General features: G+C 39.4%; 2 protein-coding genes across 2 annotated transcripts in view; one reads left to right on the top strand and one right to left on the bottom strand.

Annotated features, from left to right (window-relative positions):
- Positions 1-205: 205 nt before the first annotated feature.
- LOC128744292 (mucin-17) overlaps positions 206-16933 on the top strand; it is a 118563-nt gene continuing 101835 nt past the window's right edge. The window contains exon 1 of the mRNA XM_053841159.1: positions 206-1377. The gene's annotated coding sequence lies outside the window, so the exon portion shown is untranslated. The remainder of the gene's footprint in view (positions 1378-16933) is intronic.
- Positions 11674-12742, bottom strand: LOC128744293 (serine protease 28-like). The gene is made up of 2 exons (XM_053841160.1): positions 12048-12742; positions 11674-11986 (listed from the first exon to the last, which is right to left on the bottom strand). The coding sequence occupies exons 1-2, from the start codon at positions 12715-12717 to the stop codon at positions 11757-11759; spliced, it is 900 nt and encodes a 299-aa protein (XP_053697135.1). The 5' UTR covers positions 12718-12742; the 3' UTR covers positions 11674-11756.

Below are 16933 nucleotides of genomic sequence, written 5' to 3'. Positions count from 1 at the left end.
TTGGTGCTTATTTTCATAGCTCTAACTCTCTCTCTCTCTCTTCTCCACAGAAATTTGAATTGCGCACGGTGAACGGGAGAGAACGCGACCCTCAACCGCGTGTTCATTCAAACACCCCCTTCCACATTCATCAGCACGGTCCGCGGTGCAGAGCACTCTAAACGCTTCGAAAATCCCGCAAACGGCAAACCCGTTTGAACTGTCATCGAGAGCGGTTGTGCATCGTTCGTTCGCGTACTGTTGCCGTGAGGGCTCGAGTGTTGTGTTGTGTTTCGTGAAGTTCCGTTGCCCTGGCGACTCAGCCAGTACAGAAACAGAAACAGGCAAAGTAAGCCAAGAAATCGAATCAAAAACTCAGGTGTATCTGTGTCGCTACCCCAAACTCATACAGGCGCCCGTAATGCGAGTGTTGTCTCCATCAACAAACGCAGCACTCAGTAGCAGCAGCAGCAGAGGTGGATTAGACTTGTATGCGTCCGCTTAGCCACATACCAGACTCGATCAGTGAGGAATAACAAACAGATAGTACAGGTATCTCGGGCTGGTTACGCCGTACCTGTGTGCATAATTTTGTGTAAGCAAAATCGACCGTATGTGTTGTGGGCAATGGAACGTTGGCAAATAGGAGCCTATCTCGGATCAGACATTGTGCAATTAATAAAACTAACGAAACTGTGCTTTTGATCTGAATCATCAACAATCTCTTGCATCGAATCAGAGGATACCCACGAACTTCGCTTCCTATGTTAGTCGAGTAGTGTTTGTGACAGAAAAATCGATTCAAAATTTGTATATCCGGACCCACTAGAGGCTGATGAACGAGAGAAATAACACTTGATGACCTACTACTACAGATGACTAGTTGAAGAGTTCTGTGAATTGGAAATAAACGGATCACGGGATTATTGTTTTTACCAAAAGTGACCAACGAGTTCCAGTTTAGTGGGTGGATCATTATCAGTGGTGAGCAAACAGAACTGCCGATAGTTAACAGTTTAAAAGAATTACCATTGAGACTAGCTTAAACATCTATGAAGTGCTACTGGCTTATAACATTACTCAGTGTTATTGTAACCAGAAATCATATCAATAAGTGTTGACACAGAAAAAACATCACCCAAAATTCCTAAGCTAGCTCGTGTAGGAAGATTGACAGAAGCGCAGCCCAAAAGTGAAGCCATATGTTGGATGTGTTGGACGTGTTTATAGGATTAACACGCTCAAGAGTTGTTTGTTGTGGTGTGGATACTTTTTAAGTGTTTCATTTTGGCAGCAGACTTTGCAGTGTTTTGGACGGGTGAACTTTGTTGGTCCCAGGTCAGTCCGTAGTCATCGTTGTTCGTGTTCGTCGTCGTCGTAGTAGTCTTATTATTTCAGGTGAGTACGCGGAAGTTTGTTTGTTTGACCTTCGTGTTTCTTTGCGTAAGAGTTACGGCAAATAAACTGACAAGCCCTTGGCTGGTTTTAAGTTGTTGCTGTTGATACAGTTTGAAGTCTCGAGTAGAAAAAGTACAATCTTAATACAGAAAAATTTGAATAGTTTGCAATTACTTCGGCCAATATAACTTGTTAAATCTTAATTTGTTTGCTTAAGGCTATTTTTTTACAAAACATACTTTAAAATGGATTGTAAAGGGCTTCTACTATTTTTTCCATGAAACAACATGTAGTTTATCTCCTTTAGGACTTTTTAGAAATATTTCTGCTCAATATCATTGCTTAATCACTACAGTTCGATTCACTTTTGAACAGAAAGTATTAATTTTATGGAGGCAAACGTGTTTCAAATACAAAAGGTTGATTTCTAGTTCGAGCCTTATGGTTAATTTTCCAACCGAATACGCAAACATCATAGTTAAGTACGCTTTCATTTGCTTTAGCGTAATGATTCGATTCATTACTGTGCACTTGCGAGAGGAAAATTATCGAATGATGATTGCAATGAATTTATTCCAACGAGGCTACACATCTCATTGTTTCTCAGTTTCAATCATACCTCGCAATTTGGGTTTGGTTTTAATGTTGTAACATTCACATTGGTGGTCGAGCTTGGGAAAATTAAAGACAGTTGTGGCCTTGGACGGCGTACAGCAGCGTTGAGAGTGACCGATGCATTAGTAACTTCATGCAAATGAGCAACCACTATTGCTTATAATTGGAAATTTAGTTTGCCGAGTTTTGCCCTTACCGAGGACAAGTTCATTATATTCAATCAGCATCGGTATGCACCTGCGTAACTTTCAAATCAGAAAATATCGGTTTTATTTATATTTTTTCTGTTTTGTATTCTAAATCCTCTTCTAGCAGCTTCCACCTTTTATACCCATAGAGGACAACCGGTCTAATTAGCGTTTTGTACAATGTGCACTTTGTACGCAGGCTCAGCTTGTTTGACCGCAAGTGCTTGTGGAGTCCGTATTAGGTATGGCTTCCGCTGGCAATACGCCTTTTAATAGCACGGCTGGTATTGTTGTCCTCTGTTGTCAGTAAGCCAAGGTATACGAAATCGTCGACTACTTCGAACTCATCCTCGTCGATTACCACGGTACTGCCTAAGCGGCCGTGTCGCGCTTGGTCCTGCCCGCCAATATGTACTTTGTTTAAGACAGCATTCACTTCGTCGGCAAAGTAGATAAATTGACTGAATTTATTGAAAATCACGCTCCGCCTTTCAATCGCGGCTCGTCTTATAACACCTTCAAGCGCAATGTTGAATAGCAGGCAGGAAAGACCACTTTCTTGTCGAAGTCCCCTGCGAGAGTCTAGTAAGCTTACCCGGAAAGCCGTTTTCGTTCAGAATGTTCCAAAGCTCATGTCGGTTTACACTATCATATGCGGCTTTGAAATCAATGCGCACTTCTAGAGGACCTGCCGCAGGGTGATGATTTGGTCAATTATAGACCGACCCTCCATGAAGCCGGCCTGATAACTTCCCTCGCTTCAATTGGCCATTGGCATTCAGAATAGTGATCGCTCGGTAGTTATCACAATCCAGCTTGTAGCCTTTTTAGTAGATAGGGTAAATAAGCCTGTCTTTCCACTCTTCCGGTATTTGTTCCGTATCCCAAATCTTGACAAACGATTGATGCAAACAGCTAGCCAATTTGTGCGAGTCCATTTTAAATAAGCTCCGTACCAATGTCACCTCTCCTGCTGCTTTGTTGTTCTTCAGCCGCTGGATGGCTTCTTTAACTTCCCTTATCGATGGGAGTGGCACACCTCCGTTGCTTGCTGCACCAATGAAGTTGCTTCACTATAACGGTTTTCCGTTTGCACGCCATTCAGGCGACCCTTAATTAATCCGTTCCTTACACTATTAGAAATCGTATCGTCGTATTTATCTCTCACGAGAAACGCAATATCATTAGCGAATCCTTCCACCTCAGCACCTTTTACAGTTAACGCTTTCAGTAAATCATCCGCAACTAATGATCAGAGTAGAGAAGAAAGAGCTTCTCCTCGATGACAGCCGTTGGTTGTTTTCATCGATTGATTTTTAAGAATATGATACAGACCATTAGGGATGGTAAAAAATCGCTTCCAGCGATCAAGAAGATAGAAGCGATCAGATTCAGATTCATCGACATCAGTACTTGTAAGTGACAAATACTTTGTCGTGATATGTATAGTTCATGACAAATATCATATCAGACTATGTTTATTGCTTGATTGCGTTGAGAAACATAACAAATACAGATAATCGGTTGTGTGCAGTATGTGAATCCCAATACCAACAACACGAAAACCTCTTTTCTCGTAGCTTGACTGCTGAATAAGAATAAGAGAACAAAATCTTGTGAATAAAGCTAAAGATTCACTGTTTGTCATGAACTGTACAGATCTTGATCTGTATGATAGCGATAACTCGCAGATTTGATCAAATTCACTCATTTTTCATGCATTCTTAACTGCCGACAACGGCAAATGAAATTACAATAAACGTAAACAATGCAATAAGTTTCCTTCAGCCAGGTTTTGACTGATTTTAAAAAGTATGAAAGTTTGTGCCTAGGAGCACGAACGAAGAGCTCACGTAGTACTACGAATGCGGGTACAATTCGACAAAGCTTGATACTTTGCAAATATTTGTCACGCAAATTTTAAATCTATTGTATTGTAATAAATGTTCTGAAACTTTCTTATAAATTTGATACAAGAAGGCAAGTTTAAATTTCCTAAATGCTCGTGCTCTGTATGTTAGTTATATCCGTTTCTTCTTCTGGTGTTTGGCAACGATATCGCATTTTAAAATGTTTTATTTGTAGCACTATTCAACTTTAGATAACTAGCTTGAAATGGATCAAGAATCTTGCTCAAAACATAAAATATTTGTCATTGGATGCACAACTTACGGTTGAACGAAAAAAAAAAAGATAAATAATCTGGTTTATCATTTACCACTGGAACTGGTCTTCATTTCACTCGATAGCAATAGAATCGAAAGTATGTAATCAATTGCATGCAACTAATTGTAAAGCAAACAATTTAAACGCCCAAAACCTATTTTCGTATTAGACAGGCGCTAATTCTTTCTCATTTTTAAATTTCTGCATTACGTCGCATGCAAGAATGTTCAATCAACCCCTTTTTCATATGAGCAATCAGTTTTGAATAAATTCTCGCAGTATGTGGATCGAATCGGGCGAAAAATAGGGTTGGTGGCTCACTTTTTTATAACTGTTTACTTTCAGAACATCGAATTGGACTAGGTTTATCGCGCTCCTAAGACACAGACATCAAATTAGTATAAGTTCGCAGGATGTTAGGTAGCTTAGTGCAAATATTTCAGGGGATGATAGAGGATCATATCTGACGAAAAAAATCCTTCTACGCATATGGTCAAATCTCAATTGTTACAGAGTTATTGAACATTTTTAGTTTTCGGTTCTGTTTGCCCTAAATTAGTTTTGGTACGAAAACTATGCTGGAACATTTTTAGTTTTCGGTTCTGCTTACCTTAAATTAGCTCTGGTCCAAAAGCTAGCTAGCTCAATTTTGTTACTTTCATTCGAAAATTGAGAAAATTTTGTACTAAAAACTGGTCTTAAACTTTCTACTTAATGAGATTTACTAACTTTTTTGAAGCAAAAAGCTATGAAATAAGTGTTTCTCAAGGTGTTTTTATCGAATTTCTCCTAAAAACGTGTGATAAAACTGATTGCTGTTATTCACCAATTTAAAGATCTGATACCGTTCTCCAATTCGTCTTTTGGCGTAAAACGCATATCTCATTTAGTTTCGTTGCAATTTCATTTTAAACGTATCGTATTAGGTGTTGAATTAGTATCTGAAAATTGCAAGATTCATACATTACGCATAGCACACTAGATTACCGCGTGCGATGAACATAGTCTGACACGTATGAAAAACAACCACAATGTTTTTTCATAAATTGAGGGTTCGCTCCACTTTTGCTTGCATAATCTTGCAAAACTCAAGCTACTTAGGTTTATTCGCTGGTAGCAGCTCTTGAACCTGTAGCGTGGAAAGAATGCCTTTTTACCCGATTCAGCACGTTCCCCACCTCCATGGTGATAAGGAACTGTGCTGCAATTTGCCTTGTACTTGTCTTGAAATCATTTCCCACGATTCGCAAAATTTTATGGTCAATCGCTGACGCCACTTGCTAATGAGGCAGAGGCTTCCCTCGAAGGCTCGTTGAATACAACATTCCTTACCTTCTCGGAAGCGACGGTGCATTGTCATAGACAACAACGAACAGTTCTGGATTTATGTTCACTTACTTGCATTAGGTAGCTGACGATCAGAAAATCTACAACCATACTCCTACTGGGCTGTCGTTGCTACAAAATTGGCGAAGCCATAACAAAGGTGAATGCTTCCGGAAAATACACTTTAATACTGCAATCGTTTCCAGAAACGTCCCAGAGACACCCGAGAAGTCAGTTTCGAAACTGTTTTCCGTATGCGTCTAACCGTGACCGTCGCAAGCGTTGATCTAGTGTGCTATGCGTGATGTATGAGTTCGTGCAGTTTACAGATACTAATTCAACACTCAATGCCATACGTTTAAAATGAAATTGCAACGAAACTAAAAGAGATAGACGTTTTACGTCAAAAAACTAATTGTAGAATGGTACTAGAGCTTTAAATTGGTGAGCAACAGCAATCAGTTTTATCACACATCTTTAGGAGAAATTCGATAAAAATGCCTTGAGAAACACTTATTTTATAGCTTTTTGTTTCTAAAAAGTTACTAAACCTCATGAGGTAGGAGGTTTAAAAGCAATTTTCAATACAAAATTTTCTCAGCTTTCGAATGAAAGTAACAAAATTGAGCTAGCTAGCTTTTGTACCAGAGCTAATTTAAGGTAAACAGAACCGAAAACTAAAAATGTTCAATAACTGTGTAACGATTGAGATTTGGCCATATGCGTAGAAGGATTTTTTTTCGTCAAATATGATCCTCTATCACCCCCTGAAATAGCTACCTAACACCCTGTATATCTTTGGCCTGTTGAGACGAGGAGACTTTGTTGCTTTTTTTCTAAAAATAAAATAATCGAAATCACAGTAAACAGATGGTGTGTTGAACTGTCGTCCCTGCCTGTGAAGCAAGGCGATCACGAAGGAAATGCATGGAGATATTTGACCTTGAAACTTTTCGTTAATATTCACTCATTCATGATTATACAACTATAAAATTATAACTTAGAAAAGTCACATTATTGCTACATTTATTAAGAATCGATCGGTATCTAAACTATGAAAATCCATTCATAATTGGCAAAGCTACCATGCAAAATTTTTCATATTTTCGTGACTCTCGCATTTTTTGGTTTTTTGGAATGACACCCTATTGCAAATCTTGCCGTAAGACGTAGTTCTACGTCAAAAGCAGGCAATTTAAGAAACTGAACTTTGACATCTAAAATATCAATCAAGAGCAAAAAAATTGACAGACAGATTAGTCGAGTAATCATTCAGCACTGCAATTCATGAATGAATTGTTTTGAAGGATAGAAAATTGGGAAAGACAAACACTGTCATCAGTTCAGTAGTCATCTCCATGGGCTGACAGATGAAGGAATACTACCAGGGGTGCTACTGTATGCGCTGAATGTGTTTTATATCCGCCTTCATGCAGAGCTGTCAATTTTCATTACCCATGTTTGTCTTCAAGCTCCATAAAACACACTCTTACTGATAAATGTGAAGTGAATAACAGAATTAACAGAATAATCGCATAACAGGTATTCCGAGTTCTTTCTCTATTCCACAGATATATCATCTTGAAGTTTTCTCAATAAGCTTCAGATGATAGCGGCTCAGACAATGTCCTGTTCTAGTTGCTGCTATGCTGTAACTTTGTCCCAAGCAAAATGTTCGACGGTACAGCAGTCCCCCGAATAAGGCGGTGGGTAGTGCTGTACGCCCATGGTGATTTCTTAGTTGCCATTAACCAATAAAGTTGATTTTTGGTACATAGTAAATCTGCTATAACCTAGTCCACTACCATAAATCAAAATTATTGGTTAATGAACAGCTGAGATATCGCGGTGGGCGTAGAGCACCACCCATCGCCTTATTCGGGGGATTCCTGTATTATAATTTCATTTTATTAAACAGTTCAGCAGCATAAAAATGTATTTATTTCCACCCAAAAATGTTGGAAATGACAGGTTGCAGGTTTTGATTCAAACTTCGGACAGTTTTATGGTCTTTATTCAAACTATCCTCTTTTCAAGAATCACGTCTAGGCTCGAACACACAAAACATTAGATTAAAATTGTGTTTATCTCCCTGCAGTTTGCATTGTTAATTATTAGAGAATTATGAGAATAATGATTTTTTTTTATTTTATGCAGTTTGAGTTTGAGGTTTATGCAGTTTTTACAAAGCTTTGTCCTTCCGGAGAGGTTAGCACATTATATTTGAATTCAAAAATACTGTCGTTGACGTTTCCGCTTTCACCGGTTTCGCTTTTACCATCTGAGGGCCAAAGTTACTAGTTTCAGGTGACTGAAATTTAGCAAGACCTGTTATGTTTGCACGGCTGTAATTTTATTATATGTAATATCGAAGCTTTGAGCAAAAACAGGTCGATTAGATTTTTTCCTAATCTTCTTTCTTTGTTTCTTAGGGTCCAAGTTGATATTTCTAGCCTGGCCTTTTCTAGAATTGAGAGAAGGGTGCGTTACGTTTTTGTGGTCCAAACTGCGAAATACGTGATCGTGTGATATTGCGCTGAAACGTGAAGTTTTTCGCATGTAGTGTCTTTAGGAACATTTCTTGGTATAACAAGCCCCTCCTTTGAAAAATCTTTGAGTGATTAATTTCCTTAAAAGTGTGATACGAAATTTATTTTCTCGTATATTCGAGATACAGGTTTGGTACTTTCGGAAAAGTTGTAGTAAATATCAATACAAACAACTTTGTTAAAGACACCAAACTTTTATCTCTTCATGGAAATTATCTATGAAGCGTTATTCGTGGACAAACCCTTTAAAATAGTTTTTAAACCCTGACTTATTCTGGTCAATTTTTACGTGTTCATAGTGTTCTAGAAGGTTGTTTATCTTGTTAAAATCAACGTTTTTGTAGAACATTGTTATATGCTATTTTTTGAAGTTTCGGAGATTATGAGCTTTTTTGGTGAAAAATAGTACTTCTTTGAACTTAATAAGGTGGCAAATGGTGGCAGATCAAATAGCTCCTACTTAAAAGTACAACAAAAAACCTGTTTGTATCCTCAAAAGTTATATTTGTTTTAAAAATCCAGCCGAAAATGAATGTAGACTTAAAATTATGACTCGGGCTTATGTGACTGTTGTTGAAATTCGGTCATTTAGATTTCGGTCATTCGTGATTCGACCATTTGTGTTTCGGCCATTTGGTAGCAGCCCGTTATGAGTGTGTTCTTTTGAAAAGATATCAGTCGAAGGAATTGAACAAAATAGGCATAAGTTAGTTATTTGTAAGCTTTACTCTTATTAATTGCGTCAAATAATTTTAAGTCTACTTTCATTTTAGACTCGAAAATAGGTGAAAAAACTGCTGGTAACTTAACTTGTTAGAAAGAGATTGTCAACGTAACATAATGGCGTTTATTGCATCCGAAGTACATTTTAATTGTTCTATAAACATGACTGAGATGAATTTTTAAAACAACTGTAACAACTTTTTTGTTATACTTTTAAGTAGGGGCTGTTTGATCTGCCACATTGGAAAATATTTAAGCTCAAAGAAGTACTATTTTTCTCCAAAAAAGCTCAAAATCTTCGAAACTTCAGAAAATAACATATAATAATGTTCTACAAAAACGTTGATTTTAGCAAGATAAACAACTTTCTAGAACACTATGAACACGTAAAAATTGACCAGAATAAGTCAGGGTTTAAAAACTGTTTTTAAGGGTTGGTCCACGAATAACGCCTTCATAGACAATTTCCATGAAGAGATCCCAGGCAACAACGAGAGTACAATTATGGTGGTCTTCAAGACCAATTTTGGTCTCAAATGCCATCATAAGAGTGTAATAAAACCCAAATTGTTACTTGGGATACAAGTATGGTGTCTTCGACAAAATTGTTTGTATTAATATTAGCTACAACTCTGCCGAAAGTACCAAACCTGTATCTCGAATATTCGAGAAAATAAATTAAGTACCTCACTTTTAAGGGAATTAATCACCCAAAGATTTTTTCTCACAAGAAGGGGCTTGTTATACCAAGAAATAGTAGTAGTAGTAGTAGTAGTAGTAGGAGAAAGCCACCATCACTTCAAGGACTTGCCAGTGTATATAGGTAGAATTACAGTAGATCCAAATTTGATTATCAAATGAATTTCACACTAATGCTGTTACAGAAGGCCCAATCCCTTGGGCGGACCACAAGCAGAGGCACTTGTGCGCATTCCGGGGTTATAAGAGTCGCCTTCCAGCATTAGGATCCTTCCATTTAATAATCAATTTCGCTGTACCAACTTTAACCCACGTGATGATTTGTTTGTGAGAATTGTAAACTGTCATATTTGCTTCGGACCTTAAGGATTTAGGTTAGCAATCCACTCCATCATCTAGCCTTCCACATATATGATATCAATAATAATACTATTAATAATATGATATTAAGATGAAATGTTGTATATATGGGCAAAAATAGAACAATCCCAGCAGCAGTCCTTCGAATGGAATAGTCTTGCGTCCTTTAAGTTTCCATAAGTGCTTCCAATAGTCAATTTAATTTTTCTTCTGGTATCCATGTGCAGTATTAAAACTCGTTTTGGCCAAAGTTTTCACTATATAGCAGGAGGTGCTTCATAAGCTAAAACGAAATAAATAATTAAAATAACTTATATTAGACATCTATTAGCAAGGCCGTTTGGACGTTTTGAGATCAGGCAGCCGGGAACCACCCGGCATCGTACCTCCTAGCTCGGCTACTCAATAGAGCATTACCGAGTATGGCCACGTGGAGGCGCTAGGTAGAGGCTTGGGATGGCCAGAGCTATGTCGGACGCTCATCATTTGCCTTTCCCCACCCGGGCTTGTTATACCAAGAAATGTTCCTGAAGATACAACATGTGAAAAACTTCACGTATTTCGGTGTTTGGACCACTGTGCGCTGGGAGGAAATATGTTAGGAGAGAGTACCAAAACCTGATATTAGAATAGAATAGATAGAATAGAAGAGAATTTGGAGGTGTAATTGGACAATACACTCGACCGGAAATTTTAGTTCCAGTCCAATTGTAAAAATTTTGCAAAATTGTGTGCATACAATTTTTGACTAGAAAACGTTTTGATGATAACAAATTTGTACTTGATTAAGGCTAAAAAAATTAAAATTATGTCTTGTTGTAGCGCCTGACTGATTCAGCCATCAGTCTACGATACAGTCACCAAAGAATGCAGCGAAACAACATTCTCTCTCGTATCGGAAACGAACCGTTTACAATCTAGTAAATCATCGCAACAGTCACTCTAATACATACTCAGTGCGCCGATACGATACCGGTGGTAATGGCCCGGGACCGCTGCTGCTTAGTTTAGGTTACGGCGGGACACTGACCTGATGGCTGACCGGACGGTTTTGCCCACTCGAACAATGTATAGGCGGCTTCACTAACCCAGGAAGTGCACGCATATTTGCCATTTCATTTGTGCTTCATTCGTTCCACACTCATTCTGTGCTGCCCTTACAGAGAGAGCGGCAGCAAGAAACGTTACGTCCTCCTCCGCTCCTCCCTGTGCGATTCAGGTTGACTCATTCATCAATTTCTCATAGCATCAGCAGTAAAACAATATTCTTCGAGTCTGTTTTGTGTTTACAAAGAGCTTTCAGGCTACACTGCCAACAAAACAACCCGACGGCTCCATGACTCAAGTCAATCAAACGCCCCACGTAAGTTCCCCAAGCGATCCGTAATAGGGTTGATCAACTTGCTCGGTTGGACGAAGCGTGAAATAGCGATTCTATTTTGCATTTCCGCTGATCCAACCGCGTCTTCAATCAGACACTCCGGAGACGACAGTGGCGTGGCGTTAATTTCCGACTTAAATGACTGTCGGTGACTGCAGTGCAGTGTGTGGCCGCATGCTAGCTAGACAACGTGTTACTCATTTCTTTCTTTTTACCCCGAATGAACGAACAGACACCCGGCAGCGGAATGTAATGAGAATTTTCCTATTTGTTTTTATTTACTGGCGTGTACAATTCTGTTTCGCTATTGTGTTTATTTTTTCTTGTCAGATGAATGCCTGTAATTCACTGAGTCGGAAAGGCGAACAAACTCTATTCGGTGGAACTCTCCACACTATCGTCGCCTTCGGTGCGGAATTCACTGAAGATCCATTGATGCACCGCCGCTAAGTTAACGTTCAGGAAAGACTCGTAGTCCCCCGGTTGACAGAGTGTCCCTGGAACGGAGGATTGCACCTTCGTGGAAATACCCAGAAGTGTCCATCCTTCCGGTTTGAGCATATAGAGTGGTGTACCACGTGCTGTATGCTGGTAGTTGGTACCTGATAATAGACATTAATCAATCATAGTGCTAAACGATTTCATTCGTAAAACCCATCATACCTCTTGTTTTCAGCTTAATATGATTATCTGCTAGCGCCTTCGCTTTCACTGCCATCGTCGAACCATAGCAAATAACATCCCGTTCCAGCTCTAGTTTGACAATTTCGAATCCTCCCAATTTATGCCGATGACTTTGCTGCAGCAAATACGTCGGCTTTCCGTACAGAGCATTCCAATCTTCCGGCTCGTCGCTCAAACAAATTGGCATCCCTTCCCAGTCGTCTTCGACCTTCAACAGAACCAAAGCCAAATCCAGCTCATCGTTGAATGTCACGTTTTCCACCTGAAATCTCCTGGATCCTTCCGTACGCTGCTGCAGTGCCACCAGTCCAACGTGTCCGACCATTCCTCCCAGTTGCAGCAGCACTCCACGGGCATCCCTGAGGCAGCTTGCTGACGTCAGCACCCACCCGTCCGGGTCTAGCAGTGCTCCCTCGCAAACTCTGTCCGGAGGGTTGAGCTTCGATCCGCGCCACCAGTAGATTCCCACCTGCCAAGGCCACTCTCCTGGCTCGATTTGTTCGCCGGGCACCACCGATTGGTTGGTCGATTGTCGAATTCCACAAGCACACTGCCCACCGGCCGCCGCAGCCCTCGCCACACTCAGTCCTGCCAGCACCACCAGCCACGTGGCGACTGCGAGCAACCGAGACGGATCTATTTTCGCCATGTTGGCTATCACAACTAACTATTGCGCAGCTGATTCTGCTAGCTTTTATAGCAAAGGAGGTGTAGCGTAATCTTTGTTCTTCCAAATGGCTAAGAATGTCACCCACAGCCGTCGTTGTTGCCGCCATCTCATCTCGCACTGATAATGATCATCCACGAGACAATTGGTTCCAATTGACGGCGCACCACTCTGCGACGACTGACTGCGCGGCTGACGGGTGGACCGTGAATGGCAGTGATTTTGCATTTAGCCTAGGATTATGTTGTGCGAATCCGATGCCGTTTCGCAAAGGCGAAGTCGCTGGCACAATTGGATGAAATGAAGATAGCGGGAGAGCTCACCTACTTGTTGCTAAAAATATCATATCAATTGAGGGCGTTTTAGCGATGGTTGCAGATTTCGTCACGATTCATGCAAGTGGGTATTTCCGGTAGGCGGCATTTCCTGAGTCGTGCGCGAATTGCAAATCCGACGAATACTTTGGAGTCTTCATCCTACGACCACGGAATGGATGTCGTCTTTGTTAATATATAGTTACTTAGATTGTGTAATGAAAGTGTTTTGCTCGGAACGTTAGTTTAAACTCGTAGTAGGAACACATTTTGTATCTCATGCGGGCATTAAAATTACGGAGCAAACTTGAGAAAGATGTTTGTGCCAATTTCAATCTAGGTACCAACTGATGCTGGTGTCTGGGTGGGATAGATCTGCGCACACTCGGCAGCAGTCGTTTACAAATAATTCGAGTGATTTCAATGCAGAATTTTTGAGATGATGAACAACAACGAAAGTTTAATTGAGTTAGGGTTTATTTCTAATTCCCGTCGTAGTAAGTAAAGCCATTCTAATTTTCATCATTTGTTGGATGGATTTAAAGAATACTCCAAGAGTTCTTATGCTGATTTGACTAAAACACACTTACCTTCCGATTCGTGAACTTTGAAATCACTGAAAAGCGATTATTAAAGCATATTATTGAAATTACGCAACAGACTTTATTTCTTAAATTCGTCGTACCGTTTTAAAATCCGTCCATCAAAATTTTTCATCATCCGAACTAAAAATCACAACAATGTTAACGAAGCTAACGCGCATGTATTTGTGTAGGACGGCATGACAAATGTTATTCTGCAAAATTTCTGCAGGTCAGGCAAGTTTTCCTGGCTGTAGAATAACGACAATGCCTTGCGTGAGTTATTTTCATTTATGAATGACGGAAATTAAAACGATTAGTCGACAATTTCTTCTTCGTCGCACGAAAAAACGTAGGAAATTTGGCTGGTAGGACTTTTTTAATGATAAAAAGCATATAAATAGATCTCAGCTCACTTTGATTGATCGCGTATGTAAGACCACCAACTAAAATATTAGGGAATAACTAGTTTTGCATTGTGTGTCATAAAAATGCTGGAATTTTTAATAATTTGTGTTGGATACGACGGTAATAGGCAATTACGATGAAGCAGCAACATACCCTACTTTGAATTTAATTAACAATATAACCAGGAGTAATAATTCTAACTGAAACGGGGCCACTACTGACACGAGGTCTTCAAATATTGGAACTTTTGCAATTAATTGGTTGAAAATGGGTAAAAAATAAGAATTACACTTTTGATACCTCGAAATAGTGGACCTCTCGTTCGCCAAGGGGCCTAACAGGTTCAAAAAAAGTTGAATTTTGAGCAAACCTTGTGATCTATATCATGTGATATTTCATAAATTTGCCATGAAACAACTAACAAATAGGCCGGTTCTGTAAAGAAGAAGAACAAGGCTTTCAAATGGAGTAAAATTTTTTTGGCGGCCATCTTGAATTTGGTCGCCATATCGGATTTTATCAAAAAATCGCCGTTTTCACCATGGTCCCCCAAACCGAGTTAAATTTTAAGACCACCATCGGAAAGCTGAGAAAAAATGCTATTAGAAACATTCATCAAATTACATATGTAGTGGCATTAAATAAATGAAACAATTTATTATCTGTAAAAGGTTAACAACTCTCATATAATGGAATATCTTGCTACAGAAAATTAATTGTTTTATTTAGTTAATGCCATTGCATACCTAACTTGATTAATGTTTCTTATAGCGTTTTTTCTCAGCTTTCCAATGGTGGTCTTGAAATTGAAATCGATTGGGGGGATTATGGCGAAAACGGCGATTTTTTCATAAAATTAAATATGGCGACCAAATACAAGCTGGCCGCCAAAAATTGAATGCAAAAAATGGAATTAATGGTCCCGGTTTGCAGTCAAAATGTCAGTTTTCAGGCCAGAGGTATAAATCGAGTGCCACATATTTCTTAGCGAACTTTGACCGTTTCATATAGTTGAAAATATCTGCAAACTTTCCCTTTCCGGTTAAAAATTTCTTACCAAGGAAACTGCACGAAGTCTGCCTTGACGTTATTTTCGTAGTCCATCACCACGCAATCGTGCTTCGTCAGCACCGTCGTGTGCAGCTTCCGGAATTGTTTGGTTTGTTTATCGTCGCATGTTGTAGTCACTAGCTTTTTATAAGTCAACAGGCGGGCTAGTTTTTTAGCGATGCAAGGTTGTAGACGACGCAGCTGGCTTTTTGCCACATTGCGGGCGAAGATGTTGTAGTTTCGCAAAAAAAACGCTGGCCAATATTTTGGCATCCTTGTGTTTTCCGACTTTTGATTTACTCCTGATCCAGGCTTGTTGATGGCTGTTGAGAAAAATTTCCCGAACACTTTTATTACGTTGGTGACAGTAAATTTGGTCACTTTTATCGATTTCGTAAACTCGACATGCATGTACTCTAAAGTCGCTTTCTACGCGGTTTGTTTGTACGCAACTATTTTTCCGCGATTTTCGAAAGTTGCGCGGATGTGCTCTATGAGTCTCATTTTACACGTAGTTTTGAAAAATTGCGAGGTTTTTTACGCGAAATTTGGAATATATGCGATTTTTTGACGCAACTTTCGGAATTCACGGGGTTTATTTTTACGCAGAACGTATCCTCACCCTTCGAACCTGGGCTAAATTCTGAATCACATGATTTTATCATATTTCGTTTCAAATTTTGGAATAGATTTGAACTAGATTCTGGAGCACACATCTGGGCCACATTTTTTATCAGATTTCAGATGGACCTGATATTGGACCAAGATTAGATTTTGGACCTGGACCATATTTTGGTACTCATTTTTTTATCAGATTTTGCATCAATTTCGGACCAGATTCTGGAACTGGACCACGTTATTAACAAGATTTTGAACCACATGTTTCATAGGCCAGATTTTGGACCTGCAGTATATTTTGTGCCACAGTTTTTTGATCAGTTTGTAAACCATCAACTAGATTTGGATCTTGGGCCAAATTCCGGATCTGGGACATATTTTGGACCTGGAATAACTACATCGTGGACCACATTTTTCATCAACTTTTGTTGCAGATTTTGGAACATATTTGGACTAGATTCTGGACCAAATTTTGAAGCACATTTTTGATCAGATTTTGGACCCAGATTGAAGACCTGCATAGTTACTTATTTACATGAACTCTTTACACATATTGAATTCTGAAAGGGTGCAGCCCCCATAGACGAGTTGGTGTGAAGTTTCTCATATAAATGTAAAAGTACTCTCTTTTTCAATGCGTTTTTCTACAGAACAGAAGAAGTGTGGAAAAATGTCATTACATGGATTTTGTAGATTCAGGTACGTGCCTTTAGACCATGCATTGTGAGATGTCGTGGAAAACTGCAATATTTTGGAATAAAAACTTTTATAACTTCCTTCAGACAATAGATAGCAATTACCTAAAAAGCAAAGCCTTGGGCAGACCCGTCTTTAGACATTACCTTTCTTTATCGACAGACTTCGCAGCCGGCTGTTAGAGTACAGAACAGTCACGGGGCTAATGCAACAACCCTACTGACTCTATTTAGCAGCACCACCTAGCCGAGATTCGAACATACGACGACTGACTTGTTAGACCAGCATAGTACCTCGAAGCTAACTGGGCGGGTAAACGGGTAAATCATCCGAACACAGTTTCCAAATTGGTTTTCAAATAAAAATGTTAGAGCACAAAAACTATTTTTTCAAGACCCACTCTGACACAATCTAGAAAAATCGTTATATAGTGATACACACACGAGATACAATTTTCGTTTCTTCAGCAAAGTTTCTGCAAAATAAATTATCTACAACTTTGTGATAGGAACTATTGCTCTATATCACAAG

The sequence above is a fragment of the Sabethes cyaneus genome, chromosome 3, assembly GCF_943734655.1.
Source record: "Sabethes cyaneus chromosome 3, idSabCyanKW18_F2, whole genome shotgun sequence".
NCBI lineage: Eukaryota > Metazoa > Arthropoda > Insecta > Diptera > Culicidae > Sabethes > Sabethes cyaneus.
Note: the sequence above shows the minus strand (reverse complement) of the source record. Positions and strands in the feature narration are given on the sequence as shown.

Excerpts from the sequence above, each read along its gene's own strand:
- LOC128744293 (XM_053841160.1), bottom strand. The coding sequence starts at position 12,717 with ATGGCGAAAATAGATCCGTCTCGGTTGCTCGCAGTCGCCACGTGGCTG. Across the intron at positions 11,987-12,047 it reads TATTAAGCTGAAAACAAGAG|GTACCAACTACCAGCATACA; the intron begins GTATGATGGGTT and ends GTCTATTATCAG.